The sequence below is a fragment of the Leopardus geoffroyi genome, chromosome B1 (assembly GCF_018350155.1).
Source record: "Leopardus geoffroyi isolate Oge1 chromosome B1, O.geoffroyi_Oge1_pat1.0, whole genome shotgun sequence".
NCBI classification, from domain to species: Eukaryota; Metazoa; Chordata; class Mammalia; order Carnivora; family Felidae; genus Leopardus; species Leopardus geoffroyi.
In genome coordinates, this window is record NC_059327.1 from 85,566,996 (window position 1) to 85,580,913 (window position 13,918).

Below are 13,918 nucleotides of genomic sequence, written 5' to 3' on the forward strand. Positions count from 1 at the left end.
GAGCCCGACGCAGGGCTCGAACCCACAAGAGTGAGATCATGACCTGAGCTGAAGTCGCACGCTTAACCGGCTGAGCCATCCAGACGCCCCTGTGCCAATACTTTTAGAAAACAAATCACAAAAGGGAGGTGTGAAGGTCTTTGAAAATGCTACTGCATTCTTTACTGGATTTCCTGGATGATACTTATTGTTGGCTTGAATGGTAGCAGGTAGCGACTATAGTGGTTAGTTGTGAACATAGCCCAGTTGTACTATAGGCTTGTGTTTCAATCAACACCTTTCATCTGTAAAACATTCTGGAGCACACAGTGGGGAATATGATATGGAGATATGTAAGGCATCATCTTTTTCTTTCAGGGACTTCTAACATGGTAAAGGGAATAAAATATGTACGTAACAGGTAAGTGATGCAGACTGAGTGTCCTGAGAGAGAACCCAAGGGCTACAAGCTTTCAAAGAGCATAGAAACTTCTTTATACGTGGGTGATCAATGAAGCTTCATGAAGTGACATTTCAGCTGAGTCTTGAATACTTTTGAAAGGTAGGCGTATGCGTGTGTGTGTGTGTGTGTGTGTGGTGTAGTCCGTGTTTGTGCATGAAGAAGGTGGAGTCAAGAGCCAGCGATTGACTACTTGTAGCTCCAGTACCTAGTTCAGTGACTGGCACAGTGTAGATGTTCAATAACTGTCATGTGGTCTGATTCATAGACAAACCATTGCCTGATTATCAGGGTTTTGGATTTTCCTTTCTTTGGAAAACAAGACAAAAAGAAATAACTAAAATATAAAAATCAGAAGACACATGCTGATTTCAAAAGCATTAAGGTGTGAGAGCAAAATGCTTTTTTGAATCTTGAGAACATGGTATTTGGTGAGTTTGAGTGCAGCAGAACTTTTGAGTACTAAATTGGAGGCATATCAATAGCTGGGATAGATACAATAGCTGCAAGGTAGATGGAACCAGATTGTGTAAGGTCCTGGATTCCAGGACTTTTCATTTTTAACACAGAGTTGCTGAAGGATTTTTGAGCAGGGAGTCTGCCATAGAAAAAATAATAGAATTAGTGAGAAAATGAATATTGCTCTGATGAGCAACAACAGAAAACCAAAATGTATTGAGCATTACATAATGACAAGAAATATGCTAACTGGTTTTGAATGTTATTTAATTCAGCAACCTTGGACAGATATTATTCATCCCATCTTTCTGTTGAGGAACACTAGCTCAGAGAGGATTAAAAACTTTCCCTGGATACTGCTAGTGGATTGTGACATCGTTTGCTTTCCAACAAAAAGCTGAAAGGTGTGAAACTGGAGACCAAGTAAGAGGACTATGAGCTATTGAATTTGGAGATATCTTGCGCTGGATTGCTTCTTCCCACATGTCAGTCTACTCTACAGGAGGCAGTTCTTAAGATCTAATACACTGCACAGAACTTCCTTGCCTTCTGGCTTCCAGTAGAGGTTAGCTAATGGGAGGAACTGGCAAGGGACCAAAGGGATGAAGGAGAATGAAGTTGAGGTGTCTCTCCCAGCTGCCATTCCTGGGACCTGGCTGGGTCACTGCTCAACTGAAGGTCACAACTCCTGGCCATCATCACATGAGAAAACACAGCTTACAATGGCATCCTTACGCTGATATGTGTTCAAATGTTTCTTCTTTCAAGGAGCCAGAAACTAGCCCATCCAGTGGTATAGTGCTGGTTCGAAGTAAAACGCTTATAACCAGACACTGACAATAAGAAGATTGCTCAGTGTGGAGAACCCAATAGCAAACCACAGTTCATGGAGCCCAAAGAGTCTCACCCTACTGATTTTCTCCTAGTGTTTCCCAGACTTGGTTTGTAAAGGGCTGAGAAACTGATATCTTGAACTTGGCAAAGGTTAGCAAACCTCCCTTGCAGTGCTCATTGTATATATAACTTTTTTTTTTTACAATAGTTGACTCCTTCACCCTTTTTTGGGGGGGGGGGTACCAAAATATAAAAGATAAAGGGATAAAGCTGAAAGTCTGGCGTTGGCCATTTCCCACACAAAAATCTAAGCCCCCTAAGTTATTTGGGCATTTGATGGCTTTCATTTAAAGCTAAGGATACATATTTTATTTAGGAACTTATATTTTATTTATAAACTTATCTATGTACAAGGTTTGTAGCAGAACTACTTCCAGCTGTGTATCCTGTAGCTCAAATTCACAACGGCTCCTTTCTTTCAAGGTAAAAGATACCAATAGCATATTAGATACTATTATCTTTATTACCTTAAGAAAATTGGGATGTTGTGAGGATTTACCCAGCTAATACATGCAAACTGCTTAGCCTAGGGTCTGGCGCAAAAGTCACTGCTACAGGAAAATAAATTAACAGTTACTGAGCACCCACCACTGTGCCACGCAGTGCAGAGCTTTCCCATAGTTGATGGCATTTAACTACCCTTAGTCCTAGCAAGGGGTTCGGGATGCTAAGTGCTGAGCCAAAGGACAGGCGTGCTGAGGTCCTCACCGACACAGGGAGGGCAAGGGGGCGCGGGAGCGCGCGTCCGGAGGCGCAGGCGCGGCGGCGCGCGCTCATCCTCCGCTGCTGGGGGCGCTGCTTGTTGCCTCCACTCGCCGCGCCGCGGTCGCCCGCGTCAGGCCGGCTCCATGAGGACGAAGCACGTGAACGTGCTGATCGCGCTGGCCGCCTTCGTGCTTTTTAGCTTCTCCTGCTTCTGCATCTCCAGGATGACTCAAACTAGTAAGCTGAGGGTGGCTTCTCCGCCCCCTTTGCCGCCCCTCCGACTTCGGGGCTCCGGGATTGCCGGGGCGGCCGGGTGGAAGAGAAGGGGGCGACGTGAGAGCCTGACACTGTCACCCACTCTCCTATAAGATGTTTTACAATTGTTGCCCTACCCCCGACCCCAGGCTCCTGTCCGACCCGCGGTTAAGCTGTAACGAACGCCCCTAGTTTACCCCGGCGGCCGCGACCCCCGCCAGGCGCGCGCGCTAACCGATTGGCCTGCGGGGACCTCCCGACGCCCTCCTGCCTGCGCACTCGGTTTCCCTCCCAAGGTTCAAGGGCCCAGGGTGTTCCCTGACTCCCTGCCGCCACCAGCGTCTTCCTCTTTCCCGTCGTTTCCAGAAACGGGTGAATGTCCGACTTAAGAACCCTTTCCACTTTCGTGTTCCACCGTTAAATTATGGAGCCACCTTTGAAGGCTCCCGAGAGTATTTTTTTGCGAAGCCGAAAAGGGGTGAGATGATGGAGAGAGACAACTTAGAGCACTGGTATAGCAGCCGAACATTCTCAAGTGGGCCATGTGTCTTGCGTTGCAACTTCGAAACACCAAGATTTTAATTCATTTTGTTTATGGGGTTCTCAATTTGAAATTTGCCCAGTGAAATTTGAACTTTAGATAAACAATGAGTAAGTTTTTAGTATGAACATTGCATGGGGGTTGAGGTGGGAGGTAGGACTCCTGGGTGGCGTAGTCAGTCAGTTGAGCATCCGTCTGACCCTTGATTTTGGCTCAGGTCGTGATCCCAGGGTTGTGGGATCAAGCTCTCCCACCCCCACCTGCTTGGCGCCGAGTTTGGAACCTGCTTAGGATTCTCTCTCCCTCTGCCCCTCTCTCCCACTCGCTCGCTCTCTTTTTAAAAATAAGTTTTAAAAATTATTAAATTAATTAATTAAATTAATTAGTTAAATTAATTATTAAAATTATTATAATTTAAAAATTAAGTTTTAAAAACTTAATTTAAAAATAAGTTTTAACTAGATTTCCTGTATTTTATCTTCCAGCTCTTCTTGTCCAATGTCTAGTGTAACATTTTAGCGTCCATATAATTGGATTTTGAATTTAAGCTCAAGAATCCTGTAAATATATTAAGTCTTCCAAGATTGCTCTTAGGTTGTTTCAGGTTAAATTTTCATTCATTTTTTTAATGTTTATTTGTTTGTTTGTTTGTTTGTTTGTTTATTTAGAGAGCACACAAGCAGGAGGAGGGGCAGGGAGAGAGAGAGGGAGAGAGAGAATCCCAAGCAGGCTCCATGCTGTCAGCACAGAGCCTGACCTGGGGCTCAAACTTACACACTGTGAGATCATGACCTGAGCCAGAATCAAGAGTGGGAGGCCTACTGGACTGAGCCACCCAGGCACACCGAATTTTCATTCTTACTAAACACACCTATGACTCAGGTTCACACAAAGTAACCTTGGTGGTCGTGTCAAGGATCAAGTGTGGAAGTGGCTTTATTCCTCTAATTAATACTTAATTTTGTCATGTACACACAATACCGACATTCTACTCCGTTTGTTTCAGAGATTAGACATGTGTATTAATGGATCTGATTCATGCTACTAATATTTGATCATTTTGTACACTTTCTCTCTGTTTCATTTTCTATAAGGAATGTTATCCAAATGTGTTTTTATGTATTTTAGGACAATAAACAATTTGCACTTTTATAACAAAAATAAATAAATCATAACTCATAATGAGAAAGCAAAACATAAACTCCTTTTTCTAGCAATTTTGGAAGGCAATTCACTTTAGTAATCTCAGAAGGCATTTTAACACAGTTAATATTATTAAAATGAAACTGTGGACTTCAGACAACTGGAGAAGTGGAGGTGCCATGTACTGGAATGGTGAAGGCCGGGACAAGGGCAGATCGGGGTGAAATGAGTATTTCCATGGCGCCTATTAGACATCCCAATGAAAGTATTAATAGGAGATTGGCTATGTCATTCTGGGTCAGGACTGGGGACAAAAATTGGAGAGCTGCCAGCATACAGTATTTAAAGCTACGAGATTGGATGAGATCATATAGGGAGTTGACATAGATAAGGAAAGATTCCAAAGACTGAGCCCTGGGGAATACTAACATTTCAAAGTCAAGGAAAAACTAGGAAACTGAGAGAGCCAAGAAAATATTTCAAGGAGGAGAGTTTCACAGTGTCAGAAATGCTGATGAAGTTCTTCAGTACAGGAAGAAACACCCATCCACTTGTAATCCTTAAAGTCCTCATTCCTATATTATTGGTGAATGCCGCAGCCACTTCCTCTGCAGGCTACAATCTGAGAAGGCACTTCCCGGTCAAGCACAGAAGACCACTTAGGTAAGTGTTTTGCCAGTGCCTGTCCCAGACTTCCAGTATCCCGTCTTCTCTGGCAGGTAGGTGGTAGGCTATCCCTGCATTTAAGCCCAAGTAGGGCACATAAGCCCCTGTAGGGCAGATAACCAATTCCAGATCCTCTCCTGAGTGTGTTTCTGGGTAATGCAACATTTAGTGCCACTGCCCATGGAAAAGCTACCTCCCTGGAAAAGCCAGCACTGGCCTGCCACTACCATTGGCAATAGTGGGGCTGCAGTTGGCCTGCTGCTGCCTGAACATCTGACACTCCAGCAGGAGCTAGCAGTTCGGTGGAGGAACCACCAGAAGCAGGAGGACTCCACCTTTTTGCAGCCTCCAGTCTGGCACAACTGCCTCCCCTTGGCAAAATGTGATGAGAGCATGGCTGGTAAGGAAGTCTGGGACAAGTAGCAGACTTCTGGTTTTAATCAAACCAAAGAGGATCTAGAAGGGGCACATGAAGACCGGATGTCAGCACACGGAGTCCAGGAACAAGCCAAACTAAATAGCACATAGTGAAGGGACGTATATAAGTTGATAAAAACTGTACTCTAAAAAGCAAAGGAACAATAAACAGCTCAGGAGAGTAGTGACATTAGTGACATGGGATGGGGCAGGGATCCACTCTTGGAAGCAAAGGCACTGGGCAGTGTTCTAGTTAGTAGCTTGGGTGATAGGTTACCTGGGTTCATTTCACATTATGCTACAGAGCTTACCTATGTATTCCACATTTTTCTTTTGTATGTATAAAGTTATTAAAAATCAATAGAATTTGTACAGTGTAAATATGAAAGCAAGAACACTGAAATGATAGGAAGCATATGGTACTGAGTTCACTTGAGAATATAGAAACAATCAGAATGCATTTTTAAGACATTTTAAAATAAATGCCAGTACTCTTACAGCCATATGTAATTGATTAAGTTTATTTATTTTGAGAGAGACAGAGACCGTGTGAGCAGGGAAGGGGCAGAAAGAGAGGGAGGGAGAGAGAATCCCAAGCAGCTCCGTGCTGCCAGCACAGAGCCAGATGCAGAGCTTGAACTCACAAAACTGTGAGACCATGACCTGAGCCGAAACCAAGAGCTGGATGCTTAACCAACTGAGCCACCCAGGCACCCCTGTAATTGACTTTTTAAAAATATTCATTTAATTCGAGAGAGAGAAAGAGAGTACAAACAGGGGAGGGTCATAGAGAGGAGAGAGGATCCCAAGCTAATAGCACAGAGCCCGATGTGGGACTTGATCCTACGAACCATGAGGTCATGACCTGAGCCGAAATCAAGAGTCAGGCCCTTAACCAACTGAATCATCCAGGCGCCACCCCATATCCCTTGTAACTGATGTTTAAAAGCAGTTCAACTTGTGAGGGTTATAAATATGAGTGACTTTTGTTTTCCCAATAATTGCCCATGTGTGTTCCGTCAAACACCCTATTCTGTTGGCACAGAGATTCATAGTGATATTTAAGACGTATTCCGTATCTCTTTTGTTTATTTTTGGTTATTCAAACAGTCTCATTCCTGTTACTAGAGACCCTATCCCATTCTTTTTAGAACTTTAACCTGATAGTCAATTAAGGGCTTTCTTTTCCTTTTCCTACGGGACAGACCAGTCTTGTGGTTCTAGGAAAACTCCATGGCAAGAGAAGAAAATGATGTGTTCTGAGACACTTGTCCTGGGATTGGTGTAAAACTTCCCCAAATCTTAGTGGCTTAAAAACAATAATTTTGTTTAACTCTTGGTTTACAAAGAAATTTAAATCAGAAATTTAGGATGGGCTCTGCTGAGTGATTTGTGATCTGCAATGGTATCAGCTGGGGTCCTTGGGGCTGGAGGATCTCCTAAGAGGCTTTCTCTCTGGCATTTCTCTTGTCTCCCCACATGGTGGCTTATCCTCCATGGCCTCTCCACTTGGCATGGGCTCCTCATAGCATTGTGGTCTCAGCAGAGTTTTACTTTTTATAAGGCAACTACCCTTCCAAAGGCAGGAAGTGTTAGTTTCCAAGCCAGTTAGGAAACTGCCCCCCAAATTAGTACTGCCTTACTTCTGCCGTAGTCTGCTGGTCTGTTTAAAACCATCATGGGTTCGCCCAGAATTGAGAGAACAGAGAAACTGAATACCTCTTGACGGGTGACTGCAGAAGAGCATTTGCTGTGGGAGATACTGTTGTAGCATCTTTGGAAAATATAATCTGCTGCACCCTTCCTCCACCCTTGCTCTGTACCCCTGTGGTATTGGGGTGGGAAGGGGTGCAGGGACAGAGGTTTCCTTGCGTGATGGCAGCCTGATGGTTTCAGTCTCTCTGGAGAGTGCTTATGTGTGGCAGAAATCCAGTGCTGACTCTTTCGCAGTAGTTTGTGACTACTTCTGAGATCTGCTGGGGTCTCCTCACTTCCCATTCCCTGGTGTGGGGTATCCATCTGCCTGAGGGCCCCCTTCCTTGTGCTGCCCTTGCCACAGCCTCTTGTTGCTAGGACTTTCTTGCCTAGCAGGTGGCCCTCTTCAGGACCTGCAGTATGCACTTGAGCCATAGCTGACTCATGCATCTTTGCCATTTCTAGCTGCATGCAGGGTACTTCACAGACGTTTTCTCTTAGCTTAGCAATTTCTCTCCCACTCTCCTGCCCCTTTTCATCTGTCAGCATGAGACATTTTGTTAGTTTGGCGGTTCAGCAATTTTCAGGGTAGAAATGCTCTCCAGCCATTGACTTGGTGAAAAGAGGGCTCATTCTGGAGCACCCAAACTTTATAAATGAATTTCTTGGGGTCTCACTTTCTACCATTGGTAGAGGGAAAGCAGCCTCCATCCTATCCAAGCGGGATAAGTACATAGTATATACTGTTGTAACTATATGTGTTGTAGTATGTGCATAAATACCAAAGTGTATGACCTTGTGAGAATATGCATACAAAATGCCATGGAGCAGAAGTGGTAAGGAGAGTGGTCCCAGCTGTAGCTCTACATCAGCAGAGTCCACGATGCAAATGGGGTCCATTCAAGACAATAATTGGAGGGGCGCCTGGGTGGCTCGGTCGGTTAAGCGTCCGACTTCAGCTCAGGTCATGATCTCACGGTCCGTGAGTTCGAGCCCCACGTTGGGCTCTGTGCTGACAGCTCAGAGCCTGAAGCCTGTTTCAGATTCTGTGTTTCCCTCTCTCTCTGCCCCTCCCCTGTTCATGCTCTGTCTCTCTCTGTCTCAAAAATGAATAAACGTTAAAAAAAATAAAAAAAAAAAGACAATAATTGGAATGTCTTGTGGAATTTAAAGTATATCTAGAACAACAATGCATGACAACAATCACAAGATAGGAGAGGGGTCAGTGGAGTTAAATGGTACAGACTAGAAGCACTGATGAAAAGTGAGAATGTAAGAATTTGTATGAGACTGCAATAAGTCAAGGACTCAGATTGAAATCTAGTCTGACTACTAAACTAATAGCAAAATAATGCATAACAATATCACTCATTATAGTAAATGCTCCAAAGAGGAAATTACAGTATTTTCTGACTGGATATAAAAACAAAACCAAACTTAATGTTGTTTACAAGGGATACATTTGAACTTCAAAGACCTGGAAATGTTGGAAGAGGGATGGAAAAATTTATATCAGCAACCTGACCCAAAAGAAGGTTGGTATAGCTATATTGTTATCAGCAAAGTAGGCTCTAAGGGCAAGTGTAACATAAATGTTGAATAAACATGGAGAACTTCATTAGCAATTAAGGAAATGCAAATTAAAAACACAAGATACCCTTTCATACCTTTCAGATTTTTAAATTTAGGAAATCAGACATTTGGTGAGGATGTGGAAGTGCAGGAATTTACACACACTCCCCTTGGGAGTGGGGCGTATACATTCAATCACTTCCATTCTGTGATGTGCATTTCCTCTGTCCTAACAATTTTTCTGCTAGTCAGGGCTGACACTGGTGCACAGCTTTACTCAGTGGTTTATGGCCAAGTCCTCTTCTTGCTGATCAGTACCCAGGCCATGCACATTGTTCAGTGTTTAAAATAACATCCCTACCACCAGATATATCCAAGGGAAATTCTTGAACACATATGTGGTGTATCCTTGGTTGCATTTTTTGTAAGTGTTCAGCAAGGGTAGAAGAGGTAAATATGTTGTTGTATGTTCAAAACAATGGAACATTTAATGTAGTAAAAATGAATGAACTAGAGCTTGACTTACCAGTATGGATTGATTTCTTTTTTTTCTTTTTTTTTTAATTTTTTTTTTTTAATGTTTATTTACTCTTGAGACAGAGACAGAGCATGAACAGGGGAGGGTCAGAGAGAGAGGGAGACACAGAATCTGAAACAGGCTCCAGGCTCTGAGCTGTCAGCACAGAGCCTGACGCGGGGCTCGAACTCACGGACCGTGAGATCATGACCTGAGCCGAAGTCGGACGCTCAACCGACTGAGCCACCCAGGCGCCCCTGGATTGATTTCAAAAACATAAATTAAGCAAAAGGAACAAGTATAGAAGAATACATATAAGTATTATTTTTTGACTAATGTCTAAAAACAAATGTGAACCAGCTTGCAAAAGTGGTAAAACTTAAAAGCAATGGATGATTAATACAAAATTCAAAATTCTGCTGATCTGGGAGTGGGGAGGAAGGGGAACATGATCTTGGAAGGAAACAGATGGAATATTTTTAAGTCTAAGGTAGTGACTTCATGGATGTTCATTCTTAGACTGTTTTACATACTCTTTGCAATGTCTGAAATAGTTCATCATAAAAATCTCATGCACAGAGGGACCACTCAGAGAGAGTTCAAAGCGCATGGTTCGTAGTGTAATTTGATTATTGCAGTCTATGTGGACTGGAATAATCCAAAATGTATTGTACCTTTTTAACTTCATCTCCTGCCAGCTGCCTCAGATAGTCTTTCTTTGGAACCATGTTTGGTACAAATAAATGAATAATAAATTTGAAGTGGTCTGCCAATACTTTCACTTCATGCCGTTCGTTCTCCTTTCTTTCTACCCCGAGTGAATTACTTGCTTTCCCCTCAGAACGTCCTGCCATTTCATACTTATGCATTTATGTTGTTATTTTCTTAGTTTGAAATGGCCTTCCCTGCCCTTTGCTGTGTTGCAAAATTCTATACATTCTTCAAATTCTCAAATATTTCCTCTGCTCTGAGACCTTTTTCCCTCCCTCCCCCACTCCTCAGTCTTCCTTACTAGTTAAGCATCTCTGCCTCCCTTTGCCTCTGTATCTGAGCATAACTCTGTTTTCACAATTACACTAACTGGTTGTTTAAATATACGCTCCTTCCCCCATGTCTTGTCAGGTAATTTAGAGCAGGAACCTGACTTATCCATGTTTGTTTACCTTTCACATAGCTCAGTGAATGACACGTGGTAAGTATTACATGGCAGAAAGAATGCAGACCCTGGGATGCTTCTCATTGCTGGAGGTATTTAGTGAATGAAACAGAGTGGGAAAGTCAGGTCACGGCCATATGGATAGGACCTTGTATACTAAGGCAAGCAGTTTGGACTTTATTCAGTAAACATTCAGAGAACCATTTAAAGTCTTTGGGAAGTATTTCCAGAAGATTAAGTGTGGATTGGCGGTGAGAGACTAATTAAGAGGCAGTTACAATAGCGCAGCTAGAAGCAATAATGATCTACACTATGGTAAAGCCAATGATGAGAAAGATAAAACAATTAAAGAGACTGATAACAGTGCTTCTCAAATTTGAACGTGCATACCAGTCACCTGTGAATCTTATTAAAGTTCAGACTCTGACTCAGTAAGTCTGGGGTGCAGTTTGAAATACTGCATTTCTCTTTTTTTTTTCAAGTTTATTTTTTATTTATTTTGAGAAGGAGAGGGAGAGAGAAAGAGAGAACACGAGCAGGGGAGGGGCAGAGAGAGGAGAGAGAGAGAATCCCAAGCAGGCTCTGCACTAACAGCCTGCTTGAACTCACAAAACTGCGAGATCATGACCTGAGCCAAGACCAAGATTCAGATGCTTAACTGACTGAGCCACCCAGGTGCCCCATGAGATACTGCATTTGTAATAACCTCACAGCTGGTGCCATAGACCTGCTGTCCAGTATGATGACCCTAACTAGGTGGCTGTTGAGCACTTGAAATATGGTTAGTGCAACTGAGGCACTGAATTTTAAATTTTGTTTTAACTAATTTAAATGTAAGGATTGAAGCAGTGCAAAATATTTCTCCACTAAGCAAAGTTTTATTGTTTTGTTAAGACTGCATGTCAGTTACCATTAGAATTTAGCATGCAAATGAAGGTGTACTACAAGTATAAAATATACACAGGATTTAGTCTACTTAGTACAAAAAGAATGTAAACTATTCCATTAATTATTTTTTATGGTGATTATATGTTTCAGGTATATTGAATTACATTAAATATATTCTTTACAATTACCTTGCTTCTTCCTACTTTTTTTTTTTAATTTTTTAACGTTTTATTTATTTTTGAGACAGGGAGAGACAGAGCATGAACAGGGGAGGGTCAGAGAGAGAGAGACACAGAATCTGAAACAGGCTTCAGGCTCTGAGCTGTCAGCACAGAGCCCGACGCGGGGCTCGAACTCACGGACCGTGAGATCATGACCTGAGCCGAAGTTGGCTGCCTAACCGACTGAGCCACCCAGGCGCCCCTCTTCTTACTTTTTTAAATGTGGCTACAGAAAATTTAAAATTACAAAAGAGTCTTACGTTTTATTTCTACTGGGGGGCTGTGCCTCAGACTCTTGCAAAAGTCAGTGGTACTTAGGACCTCACCTGGCCCCTTTCTGATGGGTGGAAGTCACATTGGCCCATTGCACACATGGACTGGTGTCTGTTTTTATAATTTCACCACAATTGACTCAAAACATCATATTATTATTAATTTCAAACCTTTGCAACATATTTTTATAACATTTCATCCTCACAAAATACCTGAATGAATACACAAATAATATAAATATTTTTCTTGTTGAATTATCAAGTAAAAATATATAAGAAGCAGATGTAAGACTAGGGAATATCTCTTTTACCTTTTTTGCATGGATGTTTCTGCAAATACTGTTTCCTCTAGAGAAAACTCTTTCTTTTCATGTTTACCAAATTGATCCCTCAGGGACTGACTTACATTGGGGAAGCTTAGACATGTTGCATCACCCATGATGTATCAATTTCAAACACATGCTCCAATTTGCAAAGAGCTATCACTCCAGGAGCCCCAGGAATAGTGTTATACTGGTTAAACTATGTCTACTTCTAAAGTTTGTAAAAATCTTCAAGCAGTATCTACCTTATGAATATTCAAGATTTATCTGGGATAGCTGCAGTTCTTTTGATTAAAGCACAATTCAGTTTAAAAATCACTCAAATAAATAAACATTTAAAAAATTAAAAAGGGGGCACCTGGGTGGCTCAGTCAGTTGAGCGTCCGACTTCGGCTCAGGTCATGATCTCACGGTCCGTGAGTTCGAGCCCCGCGTTGGGCTCTGTGCTGACAGCTCAGAGCCTGGAGCCTGCTTCAGATTCTGTGTCTCCCTTTCTCTCTCTGCCCCTCCCCCACTCATGCTCTGTGTCTCTGTCTCTGTCTTTCTCTCTCTGTCAAAAATAAACAAACATTAAAAAAATTTTTTTTTAAAAATCACTCAGTTACTATGTTGGCAAGTCCATGCATCAATTTGTTCATTCATTTCAGCATATATTTGTGAGGGGCTATATGCCTATTACTGTTTCGGACATTGGGAATTTAGTACCAAAACCCCCCAAATTCTTGCTATTCTCAAGCTTGCATTCTAAAGAGCTCTGGAGAGAGACATAAAAACAGTAAATACAAAAAACAAAACAAACAAACAAACAAAAAACCCCAACAGCATATACATAACAGAAAGTCTGGTAGTGATGAGAAATTTGGGGATGGGGAAGGGTAAGAGGAGTGAGAAAGGGGTACTGTTTCATATAGGGTGGCAGGGTAGGCTTCTCAGAGGAGGTCACATTTTAACAGAAAACTGAATGAAATTGGAAAACTCTAGCCATATCAATATCTGGGGGACAAACAGTGCCTGCTCAGAAAATTGCAAAAGTCAAAGCCCCAACGTAGGAGGGTGATTCCTGTGAGGAACAGCCACCAGTGTGGCTGGAGCTGAGCTCCCCCTGAGTGGGGCAGAACAGGTAGGAGATGAAGCCAGGGAGGGTCAGAGGACTGATCCTGTCATGGTGAGGGCTTTGCTGATTTTACTAAGTGTGAGGAGAAATCTCTGGAGGATTTTGAGCAGGGGAGTGGCATTATCCAGTTTTGACACTGGCTGGACAGTGTGTGCCCTTGGTTCATACGAGGCAGATGAATGAAAAAAGTATTACGTGTTTCTACCCAAAAATACCACCATCACTTTTACAGTTTCATATTTTTCCCTAATTAAAAAAACCCATCTGAAATTTATTTTCTAAACTGTGAATTTACCTTTTTTCTATCCAAACTGTTAGCCATTTCCTATGCTTTTCCTAATTGAAATACAATATCCTATATTCTTGTCTCTAATAGTTTTTTCTTTATGTATTTTGGTATCTGACTACTTAAAAAATAACTATGTTGTTTTCATCATAGATTATACCTTTTTCAGCATAAAGGGAATCACTTTAACTTAATGCCTTTTCCCCTGCATTATTCTATCTGATTTTTATATGACAGAAAAAAAAGTAGGTTAAAGTCTAGAACCATGTAAAACAAAACATTAGAGGTGATTATCGTGTGTGTGTGTGTGTGTGTGTGTGTGTGTGTGTGTGTGTGTGTGTGTTTCAACCTATGA

At 42.2% G+C, this 13,918-nt stretch overlaps 1 protein-coding gene across 9 annotated transcripts in view; it reads left to right on the forward strand.

Annotated features, from left to right (window-relative positions):
- The window catches only part of MGAT4D (MGAT4 family member D), a 72,762-nt gene that overhangs the window by 10,462 nt on the left and 48,382 nt on the right, over positions 1–13,918 (forward strand). For all 9 annotated transcript variants that reach the window (XR_006709584.1, XR_006709587.1, XR_006709585.1 and 6 more), the window contains exon 2: positions 358–2,734. Coding sequence is in view for 6 of the 9 variants with exons in the window: in XM_045467025.1 (XP_045322981.1) it covers positions 2,641–2,734 (94 nt within the window). In the remaining 3 variants the exon portion in view is untranslated. The remainder of the gene's footprint in view (positions 1–357; positions 2,735–13,918) is intronic.